This window comes from Eptatretus burgeri, chromosome 16 (genome assembly GCF_056783735.1).
Source record: "Eptatretus burgeri isolate ZD-2024b chromosome 16, Ebu_testis_v1, whole genome shotgun sequence".
Lineage (NCBI taxonomy): Eukaryota > Metazoa > Chordata > Myxini > Myxiniformes > Myxinidae > Eptatretus > Eptatretus burgeri.
Genome location: NC_140976.1, coordinates 10,094,182 through 10,115,722, shown reverse-complemented (window position 1 = coordinate 10,115,722; position 21,541 = coordinate 10,094,182). Strand labels below are relative to the sequence as shown.

At 44.4% G+C, this 21,541-nt stretch overlaps 2 protein-coding genes across 3 annotated transcripts in view; one reads left to right on the top strand and one right to left on the bottom strand.

The window, feature by feature from the left end:
- LOC147010488 (glycine amidinotransferase, mitochondrial-like) overlaps window positions 1–21,541 on the top strand; it is a 38,741-nt gene that overhangs the window by 5,235 nt on the left and 11,965 nt on the right. Inside the window, exons 1-6 of one of the 2 annotated variants that reach the window (XM_085860251.1) lie at window positions 270–403; window positions 16,214–16,286; window positions 16,561–16,817; window positions 18,719–18,851; window positions 19,008–19,203; window positions 19,539–19,729. In XM_085860251.1, the coding sequence (XP_085716377.1) occupies window positions 16,221–16,286; window positions 16,561–16,817; window positions 18,719–18,851; window positions 19,008–19,203; window positions 19,539–19,729 (843 nt within the window). In that variant the 5' untranslated portion in view covers window positions 270–403; window positions 16,214–16,220. Of the gene's footprint in view, window positions 1–269; window positions 404–16,213; window positions 16,287–16,560; window positions 16,818–18,718; window positions 18,852–19,007; window positions 19,204–19,538; window positions 19,730–21,541 lie in introns of those variants that run through there. The other variant, XM_085860250.1, reaches the window with a different exon arrangement.
- LOC147010489 (uncharacterized) lies at window positions 3,586–16,316 on the bottom strand. The gene is made up of 2 exons (XM_085860247.1): window positions 16,179–16,316; window positions 3,586–5,633 (listed from the first exon to the last, which is right to left on the bottom strand). The coding sequence occupies exon 2, from the start codon at window positions 5,618–5,620 to the stop codon at window positions 4,109–4,111; it is 1,512 nt and encodes a 503-aa protein (XP_085716373.1). The 5' UTR covers window positions 5,621–5,633; window positions 16,179–16,316; the 3' UTR covers window positions 3,586–4,108.

Here is a 21,541-nt window from a genome sequence, read left to right as displayed (position 1 = left end):
GCTTGAATGTGCACCATACAGGAGGTGGTGCATGGTAATAGTTAGTTCAGGATAATGATAAGGAAATTGTGTGTAAAACCTCCATGTAAACCTTTACTTGGAGATGCCAGGAGAGTCGGAAAGAGAGAGAAAAGGGGATGGAGCTTGGAAGGCCTCGAGAGCGAGGGGAGGAGCGGTTGTCGCCTCCCAACGGGCGGATTATTTCATGAATGCCTCCCAAGGGGCGGAGTTAGAGAAGTTGAAGGGGGTGGAGCGTTGCCCCGGGCAAAGAAGGAGGGCCTGATCGGGGAGTTGGGAGTCTAAGGCGAAGATGATGTAAGGAGAATGGAGTGTCTGAGGAGTAAAAGGGTCTGAGGTCGACTGAGGACAAAGAGGAGGACTCTGAAGAGAGCTGATAGAGGAGGTTGTCCTGCCTACCTATTTTTGCCCTTTGCTTGTTCATCCTGCCTGTCTGCCTACCACTTCATCGTTCCTGCCTTGCCCCATTTCGTCTGCCTGCCTGTGTGCCTTTGGCTCCTCATCGCTTGCTCGCTCCGCACTACCACCAGAGCTGAGTCACCCGGTTTTTTTTGGTCTCCTTCCCGTCAGTGACTGAGTCTGGTGTGTGGTGCCCTAGTTCTTTAGATTTCTTTTATCCACCTTGTACAAAATTATTTATTATCAATTTGGTATTTTTTATTCCTTCCCTCCAAACCCACCGTCGTGTTCCTTTGATCGGGTCAATTTTCCCCTGGTTGTTTGGGTTACGGGAAATAAACCATTCATTTTACAAAAGCTTTAAGTTTCTCACGTTTCCTCACGACCCGCACGCACATTGTCCGCCATTAATTCGGAACATCTCAGGAGTTGAGCCGCTCGGGACATCACGTGACTTTACCCTCCCGCCGTGACGAGCTTGACATTCGTTGAGTCGTCGATGCTACAATAGTATGGACCATGTGATTGAGTAGAGTAGAATTATTCCTATATTATGGATCTGTCAGGGGTAAGTCGTATGTAATATATGCACTGATGGGGGCAGTGATTGTAAAAAAAAGAAGAAGCAGAATTGGGGTAATGTTGTACCATGTAAAACCTCCTGTAGAGGTGATGCCAGGTGGAGGCCTTGGGCACAAAGGCACCAGGAAAGCGCAACGTGCTTTGAAAGGAAAATCACAGGACCATTTGGCCAGAAAACTGCAGGCCATGGTGGTGAAGTGAGCTGTGGAGTTCCCAGTTGAAGGCAGAACACTAACTTGGAATGGTTTTGCTTGGAGGCCTGTTAAGAGTTGGGAGCCCGAGGTGCCCGAAAGATGGTGCCGCTTACAGGAACCAGGCGGCCAATTAGGACCTGCCGCATGCTGGAATGGCAGGCCCTGTGGGACTTAAAAGCCGTGTTTGCACGTGCATGCGAGAGTTGGACCTATGGCAGAAGACATCTCGACTCTCTCTGCTTTGTGGCTCATTCAAGAAGGACAGATTGAGAGACGAAGACGTCATTTCCCCACCATCGTGGCATCCTCTCCTCTTCCGCCTGGAGCTGCACTTCGCCTACTGCAATCTCAGCCTGCACAACACCATCTTCCTGCAGTCATGACCAGCACATGCCTGCACAAATCCTCACCTGTTCTGTTCCCCTTCATAGTCTGAATCTGGTGTTGCCAGTGTCATTAGCTGGTTTATTTTTCTTGTTGAGAAGATCATTTTTCTTTTCCCCTATCATCCCTCTCTGTCTTTTGACCGTCTAGTTTATTTTGTGTGTTATTTATAGTCTTGCCAATCCTTATCCCCATTTACATTTATGATAAAAACATTTATTTCTCATGGGCATTTTCCCACCTTTTACCTTCTGCAAGCGAGCAGCCACCAGTCTCGGCTTTATTTGAATGATCTTTGTGGAAACGTAACTTATTAAATAGCTAATTCTGAATGCAGTAAATTCAAACATTGTTTCGGTCATTCATGGAGATCTTTTGACCTCCAGCGCAGTGACCACGTTAGCTGGGCCTCTGATGCACCAGTATACATATAAGGGGTAATGAACAGGTGAGGATAAGTGTGGGCTATTGAGGAATAACACATGGGGAATGGTTATTGATAAAAGCAAGATGGCAGATTTACTGAACAGTAATTTTGCTTCAACCTCTACACAGGAACAGTCAGGAGAATTGCCAATAAATAGCTGAGAGTATCTAACAAGGAGGTGAGGAAGGGCTTTTCTAGAAGATACAGATTGGAGTGGAGGAAGTAAAGAAACTGCTAGTAAATCTAAAAGTAGATCAGTCTCCGGAGCCAGATAATATGCAACTGAGAGTATTGAGGGAGGTGGTTGAGCAGGTAAGCGAGATGTTAACAGATATCTTCAATAGTTCACTGGAATCAGGACAGGTACAGGAGGACTGGAGAGTAGCAAATGTAACACCATTATTTGAGAAAGGATCCAGAGAAGAATTTGGAAACTATAGACCTGGTAGTTTGACTTTAGTTGTGGGGAAAGTGTTGGAGATGTTAATTCGGGACCAGGGTGGGCAACGTAATTAATAGGAGACATAATTAGAACTGCCACTTCATAACTGCTGGCAGTTATGACCGGGTAACAAGACGTCCCGCTTTGATGCAACCACCTGACCCTGACACATGATGTCTATTATTATTCAAATGAATTTAGAATGGGATTAAAATAAATTTAATTCAAATCAAATGGAAGACCAATTAGGTACAGTTTTGTATTGGAGTAATCAGAAGGAACCAAAACAAGCAAAAAGCAAAGATGAAGTCATCAGGAGGAACATGGAGAGGATTCGCATTTCAACTGCTACTCCTCTACCCTTAAACCCATCCAGGCACAGCCAAGTGAGCCTCATTTAAAAAAAAAATCAAAAAGAACCCAGATCTAAAATTAAATAATTTTGGGTGCTACATCACGTGTCCAATTAAGTTGAAATTTAAAACATGCATTCCCCATCACAACGAGATCATAAACGCGAATTTTCATGTCGATTGATTACGCGGTTCCAAAGAAAACATTATTTAATATTTTTCTTCACTCCAATATGGCTGCCAAATCATGTGACCTATCAATTATTCCTGAACAAACTTGTACACCCAAGGCTTGGGGAACATTTGTGTTAAGTTTCCCCTCGATCTGTCCAGCCATTCTTGAGAAGAATATTTTTTATAGGTTTGCGGGTAAATCCAAGATGGCTGCCAAACCATGTCATATATGACATCATATGCGTTTTAAATTTTTGTTCCTCATGGATAGGCAGTCATACATGTAAAGTTTCACCTCAATCTATTCAGCCATTTTAGAGAAGACCATTTTAGAACGTTTAAAAAAAATGTAATGACTGCCATACGACGTGACCCATGAAGTCATAATCGTCATTGAAACATTCTACCTGAGTAGTCACACCTTCAGTGAAAATTTTGTCTCAATCTGACCAGCATTTGTGGAGAAAAACAATAAAGTAATGTGTGGACAAACAGACAAACAAACAAACAAACAAACAAGAAAAAGACGCCATGCAGAGCACGATACTTGCAAAATTCAACCACCCCCCCCCCCTCTCCAAAGGTTGCCATGTATACATCAAATTGTCCATGTCTTGACTTGATAGTCTAGAAGCCAAAATCTGTAGCTAGCCTAGAAAATAGGTTCACTGATGATTTCATGTTAGAATGGTGCAACTGGTGTTTTTGAAGAGTCTAGGCATGACCAAGTCTAGTTCCACTTGTTGCCAAGTCTGCATCTGAATATTATGGCCGCCATGACAGTAATCAAAATGGCCGCCATCAGATTTAGTCTTTTTCTTACTGCAAATTGTACTAGCCAGAAATTTGTCATGATTGTGAAATACTATGTAATCTGACACGAGGAACACTATTTTGTGCTTTATTTTTGTACTGGATCACAACTTTTCACATAATTGACAACTTAAAGACGAAATTGAAAATGCACATACGAGCAACAAATGTGAAAAAGAAAATGTTTAGCACTATTGATGGAGATGGGTTTACAGTCAGTCAAAGGTTATTTCAACAGCTGTCAGATTCTTTCTAACACAAAATTACGTTGCTTTGCAGAAGAGAAAAGTGTTGTGAGAACACCCAAGTACAATTTTCAGAGCTATTGATCGGCTTGTACACTGAACGGGTTCCTACAAAGGGCTTTGCATCCACATGCTTTTGTGCAAGGCAGTCCATTCCGTGTACATTTGCACCGTCGAGTTGAGCATGACCCACGGAATTTGCATGTCGTCAGTTCTACACAGTAAGCAGTAATAGGCTGTGCAGTCATGAGTCGCGGCTGAAATGTCTCGTTGCCCAGGCCAAGGCCCAGGTGTTTGGGGGTCAGTTTTTTGCCTCCTGAAGCCACATGAATAATGTCTTGGCAGATGCTCAGAACTTTGTTCTTGGTATCTGTCTCATCCGCTTCTTCATTGTCCATCTTGTCAGTGCTGTCACCACCACAAAGAAGCTTTACAAGCATGTACAGGGTTTCAGGTACAATTCGCTCTGCATTTTCTGTGTTCAGTCCACCGATAATGCTATGCCCTGGAGACTGTTTTACGTCACTGTAAATCTTTATGCCCACTCTGAAGATCCAGCTAAGGATTTCGTTCTCATGATGAGGCAGACTGCACTGGGCCAATTCATCTTCTTCAGAACTTTCACCTTCTTCAGATAAATCATTCACGGCGGTTCTCATGGCAAACTTTGTCACAGTTGAGGACGCAACTATGAGGGGTTTTGTGACATCCAATGGCTGCACGAATATCACCTTGTCACTACCAAAGTGAACCTCCACTTTCTGCTTGAAATTGTAGCTTTTGTAGGCTCCAGCCTCAATTCCAAAATCATTCAATAACAGCATGCTGTAGTGTTCCCAGATGTTTTTCAGGGTAAACACATGTCCCTTCTGCAGCTCTTTCTCAAGCTGGTTCATCACATTTCTGAAACAGATGCTTTCAGGAGACTGGTTTTTCTCTCCACTCTCCTTTTTATACTTTCTGCGAAAAGAAACATAACACTTGAGGTGATATTTACCTTCGGCTGCCATCAAATCTGAAACACCTGCAAACCTGTGACGCATGGTGGGGTCAAATTGGGCCAAACTAAGCATCCTGGATGATGTGTGATCAAATTCAACATTTGTCAGGACACCAGCTTTTCCAGGAATGTCAGTCTGGCAGAAAGCGCATTTTGACCAATCCATAGCGCTGTGCGCGGATCTTAGTGACTTTGGGACATGGTATTTCTCTGAGGAACCTGATGTTGTGGGTATCTCTTCTGCATAAGTCACAGATTGTGGCTGAATCCTTGACTTCAGTCTGTCTATTTTTTGTGCGTGAGTAAAGTCACTATAGCAGAATTTGTGCCATTGAATCTTTTCGACATGCTCCGGTACAGAATATTTTCTGATTCTTGAGAATGAGTCAACATATTTAGCGTCATTATATTTCTCTCTTTCTTTGCAACATTCAGCTACAGTTTTCACACCAACGATTGTAGTCTTTCGAAGTGGCGTTGACTTGCTAGTTTTTGAACTGTCCTGGCAAATAAAGCATTTATTCCAGTCTACATGCTCTTCTTCTTCTCGATCCCTTGAACCCCCTGTGAGAAATCTTGCGGCTTTCATTTTTCAGTTAGTCCTGGGTAACAGAAAAACACACAGTTATGTAGTTTAGGTTCATTTTATAGCAAAGTTGTAAAATTCATTGATTGTGGTTTGTACAATCAGACATTCTAATTCGAGCCTGAACATTTCTTTAAAAATAATATAGTGAAAAACAAGTCATATTATTTTTAGAAAATGGATGGAGCAATGTTTTTTTCTATACTCCCATCAGCTCAGGCATGCTCAAAAACATGGAAATCGACCCTAATTTTGTAATTTCATGTCAATTTGCGGCTGAAATATGACGAAAAGTGTATTTAATGGCGACCATTTTGTAAACTGTCATGGCGGCCATACTATCCATATCCAGAGTTGGCAACAAGTTGATTCACGTTTCTGTGTGTTTGGACAGTCAATTTACACCTGTTGCACTATTCTAACACGGAATCAGCAGGGTCGTACACTATTCTGCATTGGGCCTCCTGACTATGATATAAAATGACAATCTTAATCAAGGCTCAGGTCAATTGGATGAAAATTGATTATTTTTCAGATTGAAATTGATTTTAGAAGTTTGACCTTGAGTTGACTTTTGACCTTTTGCTTAAAAAAATAGTTGTTTTCCAAATCCAGTGATGCACTATTCAATTGCTGCTTAATTTTCAGGTTAATCGGATGAAAATTAACGATTTTTCAGATGAAAGTTAAAAGGATGGAAATTGACGATTTTAGAGTTGAAAATTGATGATTTTAAATGTTTGCCCTTGAGTTAACCTTTCTTTTTTTTCTTTTTTTTTGTATACCTTGGTCGAGGCTCGTATGAGAGCTAACACACAACTCACAGCAAGGAGGCATGAGACAAGAGGGGCAGGAGTGGAAGGGACAAAACAGTGGGGAACAGACACATTAGGTGAACTGTGGAAGGGAGAGGGATGGGGATGGGACGGGGAACATGGCGAAGAGAAGATGGACATTTCAGGGACTTTCAGAAAGGAAAGCAGGAGAAATGAAGGAAGTGGGCTTGGGTGGATTATCGGGGGTAGAAAAGATCGAGGATTTGGATGGGGAAAGATAAGAGGTGGTGGTGAACAGCTGTTTTGAAAGCCTGGAGGGAAGAATGGGAAAGAATAGAGTGAGGAAGTTTATTCCAAAGGCGGGAAAAAAGAGGAATGAAAGAGTGAAGATGAGCAGTGATTCGTGATTTTGGTAGTTTTACCAGAAGGGGGTTGTTGGCAGACCTTGAGCGCCCTGTGGAAATGTGGTGGGGACAAATCGCAGAGAGAGCAGGGGGGGCAAGGCTGGAGAGGAGTCGGTAGAAGACAGAAAGACCACCGACCAACCTGCGGTGATTGAGTGAGAGGCCCAAAGACTCAGCTTCATTGCGGGAGATGCCGATGATCTTAAATGCCCTGGTTTCGACAGCGTGAAGCCGAGAAAGGTGGGAGGCAGGAGCACCAGCCCAGAGGGGAGAGCAGTACTCCATCAGGCTACGGACAAAAGCTTTGTAAGTGGTCAGGAGCTCAAGAGGGCCGAGGAAGGACTTAGCACGACGGAGGATTCCCAGTCGGCGACTGGCTTTTGAGGCGAGGTTGGAAATGTGACTTTCCCAGGAAAGGTCATGGCAGATAGTGAGACCTAGAAGCTTGAAAGAAAAGACTTCTTCCAGAGGATTGTTGAGAAAGTGGATGGGGGGTTTTGTAAACGGTCCTTTCGAAGAGACATAGTGAGAGTGTGAGATTTGTCTGGATTGAAAGACATGTTCCACGTGTTGGACCAGTTTGTGATTTTATCCAGATCTGCAGTGAGCGAAGAAGCTGCTGCTTGCCGGTCTGAGGGATGACAGATGGTACGGCAGAGGGTGGAGTCATCGGCAAAGAGAAATAGAGGATTTTCCAGAGAGTCCGAGAGATCATTGATGAAAACCAGAAAAAGAACAGGGCCCAGAACGCTACCTTGAGGAACTCCAGCCTGCACAGGAAGAGGGGATGAAAGAACTCCATTTAGGGCCACACGTTGACTGCGACAGGAGAGGAAGTCTGCGAGCCATGAGTGGAGATGGCCTTGAATACCATGGGAAGAGAGTTTGGTGAGTAGGGCAGGGTGCCAGACTGTGTCAAAAGCACGTGATATGTCTAGGGATATGGCTCTGATTTCATGTCCGGCATTGAGGACCTCCATCCATTGTTGAGAGAGCAGAAGCAGCATATCTAGGGTAGAGTGACCTGGTCTGAAACCAAATTGATTACCGGAAATCAAGCTATTGGAGAAGAGGAAGGATTTCATATCTGAGGCGATGATGGATTCCATCACCTTGCTGATGATTGGGAGAAGGCTGATTGGTCTGTAGTTATAGGGATCTGTTTTTGCACCTTTTTTATGCAGGGCAGTGATGTTAGCAGATTTCCAAGCAGATGGCAGATGACCTTGGGCAAATGAGAGGGTGAATAGAACAGAGAGAGGGTGAGCAAGAGCAGAAGAGCAGGCTTTGAGGACACGTGGGCTGATGCCGTCTGGACCGGTTGCAGAATCTGACTCGAGGTTTGAAAGCAAGCTCTCCACCTTGTCAGGAGAAAAGGATACAGAGTCCAGGGACAGTTGGGTGCGACTGGGTAAAGTGGGTAGAGATAGTGATGGGTTTAGGACACAAGATTTAGCTGCAAACACCGAGTTTAGACATTCAGCCTTATCACGTGTGGAATCAGCAGTGCGGCCATTTGAGGTAAGGGAGGGGATGGAGGGGGAACATACACCAGAAACAGATTTGATTAAACGCCACCAGGATTTTGAGGAGGGAGAGAGGTTTGAGAGTTCAGACTTGAGATGAGAAAGATGTTGTTTTCTGGCTCTCCTGAGGGTAGATACACACTTGTTCCGAGCTTTGTGGAAAGAACTGAGATTGCCCTCAGTTGGGTTTGCTTTCCATGAGGCAAAGGCAAGTTGTTTCAGGACAACTGCCTCGCCACAAGCTTCAGTAAACCAAGGGCGGGAGGAAGGGTAAGACAACTGAACACGAGAGGGGATAAATCTGTGCATGAGGGAGAGCAAGTTTCTTTGAAAGAATTCCCAGGATGAGTTGATGTTTGAGAAAGTAGTGATAGGAGACCAGTCTGTCAGTTTGATGGCTGCTCGGAGACCCTGCCAGTCGGCTTGAGTGAAATGCCAGACTCGACGGCGGTGAGGTGGTTCTCTGATAACAGCCAGAGAGATGTCCACTTTGACAAGGACGTGGTCAGAAGAACCAATTGGAGCGAAGGAAGAGCAGCAGATATTGTCAGGGAAATTTGTCAAAATCAGATCCAGAAGCGATGGAGTACCATTGGTTGAGATCCGGGTCGGGAAGTTGACCGATTGAGTCAGTCCCAATGAGTCGCAGAAAGCTTTTGCTGAGGTGCCATGGCAGGTGAGAGAGGTACCCACACCGAGCCAACTGGCATGATGACAATTGAAGTCACCACATAAGAGGAAGAGAGAGTTTGGATGAGAAGATAGAAGATGGTCCATGTTTTCGGATAGTGAGGTGTAGATGGAGTCATCACTGTTCGGTGGATGGTACAGTACACATATAAACATGAGGTGGGAGTGGAGGGGAAGTCGAAGCCAGAGGTATTCCTGGGGGTGTGGGGGAGTGAGAGCAGTGCATGGAGAGTGAGGAATAGAGTCTTTGATGAAGAGAGCAACACCTCCACCAGGACGAGGTTCAGGTCTGTCATACCGTAAGAGGGAGTAGCCAGGGAGAGATACTTGGGAGTCAGACACGTCTTGGGAGAGGAAAGTTTCTGTTAGGCAGATAATGTCTGGTTTGTCAGTGGCAACCTGTATGGAAAGATTTGAAAGGTTTGAGCGAAGGCCCCGGATATTTGAGGTCCACACTTTTAATGAAGAGGAAGGGGAGGAGGCTTTGGGTGCAGGAGGTGGAGGGGGAGGGGGAGGGTAGGACAAGGGACGAGGGGGGGAAGTAAGGAGGGTTGCTGAAGGAGTGTGGGGTATTGCAGAACAGGGAGGGGAGGGGGCCAAATGAGGAGGAGAAAAGGCTCTGTGGTGCTGGGGGAGAGGGGGGACAAGAGACAAGGAAGAAGGCAGTTGAGGATTTGAGGAGGTGGAGTGAAGAGATGGAGGTGAGAGGGCAGTGGAGGGAGGCAGGTTGGTGGATGAGAGGGGAGGCAACTTTGAGAAGGAAGAGTGAGGGGGATGAAACGTGGGAGAAAGGTGAGGGGGCGATTTTTGAGAGAGGTGAGAGGGAGGCTTGGAGGGAGAAGAGTGGGATGGTTGCTTTGAGGGTGAGAGAGAGGGGGGAGGGGGGTGAGTTGGCACTGAAGTTGGAAAAAAAGAATGTTTGATGGAAAGCGAACATCCATGGCAAACTGTGGTTTTTAAAAGTTTTAGGTCAGAGATGCGATTTAACACAATTCTTGATGGATGCAATGAAGGCGAATTCAGAACATGGAGAGAAGAAGCGCTGTAATAGTTGGATTTTTTAGGCAAGGAATGAAGGAGAGGTCGAAATGAGAGCAGTCTGTTAAAATAGCAGAAGAGTAGTCCATTGTGAAACAGTAAAGAGTACCACATGTGTGAGAGAGGAAGATGAAGCATTATAAGATCGTTTTTGTAGTTAAAAATAATGTATGAGAGAGTTCAACAGATTAGGTCATGGAAGTGTAAAAAAAAAACCTTTTGACCTTTTGATCTCAAAAATAGTTCGTTTCCCAATTCAGTGACGCACTATGAAATTGATGTTTAATTTTCAAGCCAATTGGATGAAAAATGACGATTTTAGAAATTTGACCCCAAGATGATCTTTGACCTCAAAATCAAAATAGGCTTCTCAGTTGAGACTACCTCTACAACTTGGTAATGTTCCGTGACGATCGGTTTAGAATTGTGACCTGTAGACGATTGACAGACAGACAGACAGACAGACAGACAAACAGACAGAACAAAATCGACTGACCAATGTACTTGAAAAATCTTCCATTTTGCAAGTAACAAACGGACCCAAATGCAATACCCTCTCCTTCGTCAAGAGTAACAAGAGTGAGAATTGTTTTGCAATACCTATCCCCCTACCAACGTGATATTTACTAAGTCAAAAAAGGGAAAAACTGAAAAATTGATGAAACTCTCTGAAACTCGAACTTTTTCTGTAACTTATCATAATAAAGCCATGTACCAAGTTTCAGTTGAATATGTTAAAGGTCAGGTCAGGTCAGGTATGGGAGCATGTGCCAGAACAGCACGTCGCTGAGTCCACTTTCCGCCGGTACTCCAGGGGCCGCCATCTGGCCATCCCCCAGGCAGATGCCAGGCCCATCCCCATCTCCTTGAGATGATGGTCAACCTGTTGCAACCATGAGGCACGTGGTCGACCCACTGGCCTCCTCCACTCATGAGACTCCCTCGCTGAGAGAATCTGGTGAGCAGGATCAGAGTCAGGAAAACGAGCCACATGTCCATACAGCCGCAACTGACGCTCACGGACTATGCAGGTAACAAATCTCATCCGAGTCTCTCTCAGCAACCGCTCGTTGGACACAAAATCCGACCAGCGATAGCCAAGGATTCTCCGAAGAGACCTGGTACCAAAGGAATTAAGTCTCCGTCTCAGATCCTTGGTCAGAGTCCAAGTCTCGCACCCATAGAGCAAGACTGGAAGTACCAAGGACCTGAAGACTCGGACTTTCGGCCTCCCGCACAGGTACCGGCAGCGCCACACCCCATGATCCAGTGAATCCATGACTCCCCAGGCCCGACCCAGACGTCTATTGACCTCTGACTCGCAGCCAGCAGAGACATGAATATCACTGCCAAGGTAAGTGAATCTCTCCACGACCTCAACATCCTCACCACAAACAGACACAGACAAGACAGCAGCATCCAAGATGTCACCGAAAGCCTGGATCTTAGTTTTGACCCAAGAAACCCGTAATCCCAATGGCTCCGACTCCTCATTCAGCACCTCGAGGGCCCCCAAGAGGATGTCTAAAGTCTCCGCAAAGATGACTGCATCATCTGCAAAGTCAAGGTCCGAGATCTTGACATTCCCAAATGACGCACCGCAACTTGATCTCTCCGACATCCTCCCTAGAATCCAGTCCATACAAGTGCTGAAAAGTGTGGGGGCAAGTACACATCCCTGACGAACTCCAGTAACAACTGGAAATAAGTCAGAGATGGTACCACCACACTTCACAGCACTCTCAGTACCAGAGTAGAGTTCAGACATCAGATCGATCAGTTTTGGTGGCACCCCACGAAGACCAAGAATCCTCCAGAGGACATCCCGATTCACTGAATCGAACGCTTTACAGAGATCAACATAGGCTGCAAGCAGCCCCTGCTGAAACTCTCGTCTGCGTTCAGTGAGGACACGAAGTGCAAGGATACGGTCAATAGTTGACCTCTTTGGTGTAAAGCCTGACTGCTCTGGACACTGGTGCTCAAGCAGATGGTGGCGAACCCTATCGAGAATTATCCGAGCAAAGACCTTGCCCGGCACTGAGAGCAGCGTCACCCCTCGGTAGTTGTTGCAGTCTTGGCAATCACCCTTCCCTTTCCAGAGAGGGACAACAAGGCCCCTCTTCCAGTCAGTTGGGATGATGCCTGTGTTCCAGGCAGAGCACAAAACTGCATGCAACGACACGAGTGCAGCATTTCCACCAGCCTTGAGAAGTTCGGCATGGATGCCACAGATCCCTGGAGCTTTGCCCCGTTTCAACTGGTTCACCGCAGCCCGTGTTTCCACAAGCGTAGGTGGACCACAGTTGATTAGAGGGTCAGCAACAGGGATTGTAACACCCTTGACGTCCAACTCGACAGTTGGGGGATCAGCCTGGTACAACCGCTCAAAGTAACCGGCCCAGCGGGCCTTCACTTCAGACTCCTCTGTCAAGAGCCTACCACTCTCTGCTCGAACTGTAGTGCTCCGAGGGATGGGCTTGGATGAACATAATGCGCGAATTCCCGTGTAAGCGGGACGAGAATCACCTGTCCACAGGTGATGCTCTACCCCTCACAGATTCCTCGCACATAGGCCTCCTTGTCCACCCTCAGTGCACGTACAGTTTTATGCCTCAGCTCCCTGAACAGCTCAGCTCTGCCATTCAGCCTGGCCCTGCGACTCTGGTCAATGGTATCCAGTGTCCCTTGAGAGACAAAATTCTTCTTTGCCCTGCGGTGAGCTCCGAGGCATCCACCGGCAACATCAAGGACGGTGGTCTTGAAGGCGCTCCACAACTCTTCAGGACCCCCCAAAGCACCCAGAGCCCCCAAGTGTCCACTCAGCCTGTTCGCAAATTCCTCAGCTACTCTCTCATCCCTGAGCTTGGCAACATCCAGCCTCGGCTGGGATGGTACCATTCTCCAGGATTTAAGGTGCAGCTTTAGAGTTGCTACAACAAGCCTGTGGTCAGTATTGAGGAACTGAACACTCCGGTAGACCCTGCAGTTCTGGATCATCCTCCAACGAGCGTCAATGAGGACATGGTCAATCTCCTTTGCCACACCGCCAGCGTTGGAATACCAAGTCCAGCGATGAGCTTGTGGGCGCTGAAACCATGAACCAGCCACCCTAAGTCCATGACTTCTTGCAAAGTCAAGGAACTTAGTGCCATTCTGGTTCATAGTTCCTGACCCATGGGGACCAACACACACCTCATAACCGTCCCTATCAGTTCCAGTCGATGCATTGAAATCCCCCAAGACTAGAAGTGTATCTTGTCTGGGGCACTGATCAACCACAGACTCGAGTGTGGCGTAGAATGCATCCTTCACGGTGAGATCACTCGCCTCAGTCGGAGCATAAACAGAAACCAGGGAAATGACACCAAAGGAGTGACGAATCCTTAATCTCATAATACGCTCGTTGACCGGTGTTACCTCAATTATCATTGGGGTCAGCTTATTGGACACAGCTACAGCAACTCCTTGGGTATGGTAACCATCAGAGCGACCAGACCAATAGTAGGTGTAACCACCCACCATTATCTCGCCGCAATCTGGTCTCCGAACCTCAGAGAGAGCTGCAATCCCGATGTCCAAATGCTTGAGCTCAGATGATAACAGAGACAGGTGATCATCCTCTCTTAGGGATAGGACATTCCAGGCACCCACCCGAAGGGACCGCCTCAGGTTAACCCAAGGAGACCGCCGTCTGGTGGACGACACCTCAGCACCACTCCGACACACTCTCCCGCAATCTGACCCAGGGATGTTACCCCGTGGTTTCCCTCCTATCAAAGATTGGGGGTCCCGAAGGCTTTGCCCCAATCCCGTCATCCGGTGAGCTGCCCTGCGAAGGGAAGCTGCACAGGAGGTACTCCCACGGAGTGGGTTTTCAGATTTTTTTGCGTTTTTGCGTTTTGCGGAATGAAGGGTTTTACGGTGGCCGGAGTGCAAATCCTACCACCAACCTCCTAATAAGAAGTGACCCAACTGCAGGAGGACGTCCGCAGACACAGTTGGGCATTAGATATGGATGGCCATTGGCTCACAAGGAGCTCCTCCGCCCTTTGACAGGTTTTGTTTTTAATCCTGCTGGGTGTCCATATCCAAACACCCTCCTCACCAGAAAACCTGGTGGGGGAGACGGTTTAGTCGCCGACAACCCGACCATGGAACAGGTTAGTACAGGTTTACATGGTACCTGTAGCAGGTCACAGATCGAACCTGACCTGACACCATTGTCAATGGTGTCAGGTCCATGTTAAAGGGTATGTATACCATGTTAAACATATACCATGTTAAAGAGTATGGGGAAAAGGTCGAAAAAAAACACAGGTGGGACAGACAGATGGAGAGCAAATCTATTGTCCTCTCCGGTGAAACACTCCGGTGACAAGAGAGTTTTGTGAGCAGGGCAGGGTGCCAGACCGTATTGAAGGCACACGATATGTCTTGGGAGAGGACTCTGATTTCATGTCTGGCATTGAGGATCTTCATCCATGATAGAGATGTTTAAGATAATGAAGGGTTGACACAAAATAAGTACAGAAGAGTTCTCAGCAGAATGAACGTTGATGTGACAAGAGGACATAGCCTGAGAGTAAAGAAGAGGAGAGTTAAAACTGGACTAAGGCAAAGGTCTTTCACTCAGAGAGGAGTTAAAGCATGGAATGATCTCCCTGGAAAGGCAGTGGTATTAGAAACAGTGGATAGGTATAAATTGGAACTATATGGGTACCTGGAAACATTTGAGATCAAGGGGTACAAGGAGAATGGCAGGACTTAGAGGTAGTTTGAGTATTGATGGTGATTGTGTGTATCTATGTTGAGTGTGATGTCTGTGAAAGGATCCCATCAAAGTAGGGTGTAGTCCATGTTGTATATTCTTCACCTAAAACCACTCTCACCCCCCCCCCACCCTCGCAGTGAAATTAAGTCATCCGGTTGATGCATTTATTTAATTTCGTGTTGGTGTATCCCAGCACAATGGACCGAATGGCCTCCTCCTGCATCTAATTTATTTGTTATTCTTTGTAATCCCTTTTCCTGTAATTGAAATATTTAGTTTCGACTTTTCCAGAAGACATTCAGGATCTGACCGAATGTGTATGGACATACATCCGCGCAACATTTTAACATACAAAGATTATCATTATCAGTTACAGGACCTTTGGGCCCTTGCCACCTCCACCATGCATCCTCAATGAAAAGGCAATGCATTGGCACAGGATGCTGTGAGAGACCTTGATCCGTCAGTTCGTGCTTGGAGGCTGATTGGTGCTGTCCATTCACTCGCGTGAACCCCCCTCCTCCCCCCAATCCTGTGTCCACAATCAGATGTCAATTACTCATGCTTATGTTTACTTACACTGTGACCTGGCTCTTGTCTGTGATTTATTGATTAAGCCTTGTTAGTCTATTTGCGCTGTTTTGCAAACCCAATGGCCAAGGCAACAAGCAGCAACACATCAGTCTGTACGTACATCTCGTATTGTGGGAGTGGCAGTAGAAACAAGCACAGTTATGATGGGTACACAGGCCATTAACCAACCCAGATAGCACACCAACATTGGGCCAATGTGGGCTAACATTGGCAATAGATCGGCAAAGGTCGGAACGGTCACAAGTGGATTTCCAACATCAGTGCAACGTTGGCAATGGGGTGTAAAAGCCTTGCGACATTGCACCAACGTTGGCCCAACGTCGGTGTGCCATTTAGGAAGTGACCAGTGTTATGGTATTGTAATGTGACCGTCATGTTATGGCCAACCACTGAACTAAGTGACCACTACACATGGAAAGAAAAACACAACCGCCCGGTTTGACGTCCCAATTCTATAGCATACTTCTGGATGTATCGCATTGCCCCCTGCTGGCATTTTCATCATGGAATCTCCCATCAGGAATCAAATTCAGTGTGAACAGTTCAGTGCAGCAAGTCAATACAACCTAGGCTATCCTGCCCCTACCTCTAAGTATGCTACAAATAATCCAATGCCTCAGATTATGAGATTTGATTGGAAATACAGATCAGAATACTCATACAAATGGACAAAGCAATGATCAATAACTGAGATAATGAACAAAATGATTATGCTGCATTTTACTATATTTCACTATTTTCGATTTTGTACTGTTTTACCTTAACATCACAACTTCTCTCGTACACCTCCATAGGGTCACCATGCTCCGTGTGCGCTGCTTCCGTGGAGGTAGTCGTGGTGCAGAGTCTGCACACTACCTTGCTCAGGTCAGTCAACACTTTGTAAGAAACGATCAAACATGACTGAACATCAAACATCAGTGAAATTCAAAGACATTCAAGATCTAAAAACGATAAAGATTGAAGACATGAATGTAGAACATCCAACATATTGATAACAGCTGAGAACCAACCAGTCCCTGAGATCTGTTTCAGCCTGACATGGTATACATAGCAGACAGACATAAACATAAAATATAACCTGATTAATAAGTAATTATAATTCCTGCCATCTTCCTCATCCCTGTCTGCACTGCTGCAGCAACACATCTCAACCACTTCCCGTCATCGCTTCCTCTGCTCACTCACCCAAGGAGCTCATCACCTGAATCCGCCACAATATCATCCCTTCTCATTTGCACCCAGGGGTGGCTTTTTCATCAATCAAAATTCCCACATTTCTGCCATACGTCGGCTTGCTTCCATCGCCCCGCCTCACCAAACGTCCACCCAGTCCGAAATGGGCCCTGATGTCGAGAGCGAGCTTGACATGTTCATTGAGAGAAAAAAAGATTACAGGTAATACAAGGAAAAAAATATTAATCATCATTACAATGACTTTTGTAATCACCGTACCTCATATGCAAACCACAATGTCAAACTCGGTGATGCCAATGATAGTTCTTGTTCTGTTAAGTTAAATAATTATAATTGTTGGATGGTCAGTGGAGCCATTCAGATAAGTCACAAATCTATGAGGATAGCTCAAGGTTGATATGGACTTTATTTCTTGTAGAAACGTGTTGAAAATCAAGGCTGGAGAGTTCACTGAACAGCTTACCTGTGCAGTCTTGAGAAACATACACAAGGAGGGGTCTGCGAGCGGAAAATTTGATTGGTTGTGATGATATAAAATTCGTAATATTTTGTCGAAGGACAGCAAAACAGCAGGACTTTGAAAAAGTTTCAAAAGGCGATTTGGGTTCGAGTGTTCAAATCTATAATTCAATTGAAATAAAATATAATTTTAAAAAGCTGTGGAAAAATAAAATGGGGAAGTTTACCACCGTTGATGCAGCTTCTTTTACACTACCTTATTTAACACGTTACATTAGGTATTTGTGCCTGTTGTTTGTGTCCTTTATGACATCTTTAAAAACAGTAAATTTCCTGTTTGGAATGATTTTCAATTTGGTTTCACTGTGAGGCAGAGTTTAAAAAAAAAAAAAAAAAAAAAAAAAAAAATATATATATATATATATATATATATATATATATATATATATATATATATATATATACATACATATACATATAATCTCACTTCTCTGTGCATGGACGATCAGGAAAAATTCAGCGCCATAGTAGTGCAAAACTACATGTTTGTTTTCCGATTCATGTTCAAAATACAACAATCAATTAAAATGAAGCTGTTCCTCAATCATAAACTGACGTTTGTAGACAGACAGACAGAAGTGAACCAATTGCTTATAACTCCGCTTTTCACTTCGCATGCGTGGGGTAACAATAGTTAAATGCTGAAATTTTGTACAAAGATATTGTCTACCTGGAGCGAGTTATATCAGGAGTGACAACAATGAGTCAGAATAATTATGGGTGGGGGGGGAGGAGGAAAACCCCGAAGATGGTGGAAACAAAGTTATGTGTACTGTGGAATGGAAGTGCATCGTGAACATTTCAGTGATACACATTTTGATGATGCACATCTTTCACAGTTAGTTGTGCATTCATTTGAAATTGGACAGTGCATTAAAAAAATAGCTCAGTGAGTGATCTTGAACATTTTCATGTGCAACCAACTGCTGTCACTCAAACATCAAAAAACGCTGAATTATATACATTTTTTGAGAACCAACAAATAACGATAAGTGAACTGTTACAGAAGAGCTGGATGTAAATGTTGGAGTTGAGGAAATGATCAATTACTTTTTACTCTGGGATTCAATAAGTTTAGTACTAAGTTTAGACCTCAACTCTACCAGACTTCAAAGGGTGTAGGTAATCTTGCGATAATGGGTTGAGAAGTTAAAAATCATTCCCTATACACTCCAGATTGTCACCTTGTGATTTTCATCTCTCTGGATTGCTGAAAGAACATCTCCATGGAATTAAGTTTATGAACATAGAAGATGTCGAAGATGCACACCCGTCCCCACGATTTCTATGCAAGTGGTATCAAGGCACGACCACCTCAACGGCACAAGTATATACTGTATGTGTAGCAAGGGAATACCTTGAAAATAACTTCCCAATACTTTAAAGTTTTCTTGGAAAAATGTCCATGTCGACAACTACAGTCGTTTTACATCTCCAACAGAGTATAACGGTGCCATATATTTTCTCCAAAGCCAAGAAGATACATAGGTTTGAGTATCTACCTGTCTGTAACAATCAATACGTACAGGGGTAAACCAAATCTGTAAATGTAAAATAAACGTTTTGTTTTCTTCCATCACAAGTGCTCATGCAGAGAGTGAGGAACATAGTGAGCTGTGTCCAGTCAACTCCTACACAGAATGGGACCCCCTTGAGGAGGTGATTGTGGGGTGTGCAGAAAATGCCTGTGTGCCACCATTTACTGTCGAGGTGAAGGTAAGCTCAACGGATTCACAAGTACCAAACTGCATTTCAAAATCAGCTTGTGGTTTGATGATGATAAAATACGGTCACTTACATGATATTTGTATCACCTTATTTTAACCCCCTCTGCTTCATCTAACGTTCCTATGACTTCATCTGTCTCCCGAGGCAAATACCTCTCAGAACTACTGGAACTTCTTCAAAGAGAATGGTGGAAAACCATTCCCAAAAGAACATTTAAAGCTTGCAGTTGCTCAGATCTCTGAACTCTGTCACGTGCTTGAGGGTGAGGGAGTGACGGTTCGCCGTCCTGACATCATAGACTGGAGCAAGCCCTACAGCACACCTGACTTCAAGTCCACTGGTGATTAAAAAATAAAAAACAGAAGCAATGAGTGGTACATATAGAAGTCGTAAGTGTATTTTGAACAAATCAGGTGAGGTTTGATAAATAGTATTCGACAAACAGAACAGCAAAACGCAAGACACATATCATAATGGATTGACATGTTTCCTTTATAACTCACATGCAAAAGAAGAGATTTCCTCAATGGATATTGCTTCCCAGTGCAAGAACAGGTGAACAGTTGTCAACCTTGTGAAAACCCCGTTTGGCTAGTTTAAGCAATAATGCAGTGAGGGACTCATTATAATTTTATAATAGTTGATAATTTGGACAATGTCATCTCTGTTCTGCAGGCCTCTATGCTGCTATGCCTCGAGACATCTTGCTTGTGGTTGGCGATGAGATCATCGAGGCCCCAATGGCATGGCGCTCACGCTTCTTTGAGTACCGTGCTTTCCGCCCACTGCTTCGCGAGTACTTCCGCCGTGGTGCTCGTTGGACAACTGCACCAAAACCCCTCATGCAGGATGAACTCTATGATAAGGCATGATTCTGCTTTTGGCTTCTCTTGGCTTGGCACACTCATCAATACTGTAATTATTGCAAACCAGGTGACTCATTTTAAAGTCACCATTTCCAACCACTTTCACCTCACTTGGCGATTTATTTTTTTTGGAACCAAGAAGTCCTTCCCTCAAATTCAGGCAGGAAGTTAAACATCTTCATCACACATGTGTGCTCACTTCACCCAGGGTCCTAAACCTCTCATTGATGAAATTTTCACAAATATTTCTCCATTGCCAGGACAATTTTAGATTGCCAGGAATAGGACAACGTTGCATTGGTCTCACCTTGAGTTTGCTTCAATCGCTTCCTTAAGCAATTCAACTTTCTCATTAAGAATCAATGGAGAGAAAATATCTCCTGCATCTGTTTGCTTATTCACGAATTTTCTTCCATAATCTCTTAGCAACATCCTCCAAAGCTGCTGGTTATAAAAGGAATCAGGACAATCTACAATGCCTGCCAATGCTTATGTTCTTATAAAATATTCAGGTTGCTTCATGCCGAGACACGATCTCCTCAGGTCCGGTCTATCAGTGGGATACAAAACGTAAAAAGTTCAGCTTGGTGGAGTGCCTACCGAGTGCCATTCTAGTTTCCGAGTGCCATTCTAGTTTATCAATGTTATTCCTTTGCTTGTTGCATCCACCTGTTGTCTTCCTTTTTGCATTTCCTTTTTGCCCTGTCATGTTACTCTTCCATGATCCTTGGTTGTGTAATTAAGAAATCCTCCCCCAAAAAGACTGAAGTTATAAACTAATCTTATTATTTTCACAAACTTTTCTTGAAGTTTTAATATTCAAAAAATGTTTGGCTCCATAATCTCTGATAAGATCTTTGTCAGCGGCATCAGAGTACATGCTCAGTTGTCCCTCTTCAAGCATGAGAACTGCAAGTTCTTTATTTCTCGATCAGGGTTGAGTTCTATTCGGAAACAGCTTGCTTCATTCAAAGCACTCAAGCAAGCACTTCAACAGAACAGAGTGCTCGGCACTGCTTAACAACACGGTGGTTTCCGTGTAAACAGTACTCTCATGGTGCTCAAGCAAATGCTGTCTGGGTCTTCGTTTTCAATTTTGCTCGAGCCTGTTCATGGCAACTTCCTCAAACTAATTTATTCTGGTAGTCGCGGCTACAGAGTACGAGGAAGACGGAAAGAAAGATAAAGAAATGGGGAGTTAGAAGGAGAGTTAGGCCAAGTTTATCTATGGACCTTCCACTGTGCATGTTTGTAGATCTTGAAGAATTAGGATAAAAAGTAGAAGTAACAATGAAAGCATGAAATGCACATTTTGCTAATATTACAAGTCCAGTAAACAATAGTGCCAGCTTAACAATGGTGCCTCGGCACCAGGCCCATGGTCAGAAGGGGCCCATCACGACCAATTTTTTTAAAAATTCATTTCAATTTTTATAAGTGTCCACATCGCAATACATTTCAATAAAGAATATGCAAATAATTTAATGCCACCTTTAAAAAACAAACTTTGTATTTGAATTGATAAAAAACATATTACAATTTTCTGGCACATGATGTAACCACAGTTCACACTTTTAAGGGCAGACGTTCCAGTTCAAGAATCACACACTCAGGGCAGTTTATAGGAGAGTTATAGTTTTAGTTATAGTTATAGAGAGTTATAGTTAGTTTATAGGACAACTGGATAATTATGAACACAAATGATGAAAAAATATTTGAGAAATAGCCTTCTGTCCTCGGGCTGTCATTGCTAGTACCCTAGTAGCAGCCACCTCAATCTGCAACTTAAACTTGTAAATACTGTAAATAACA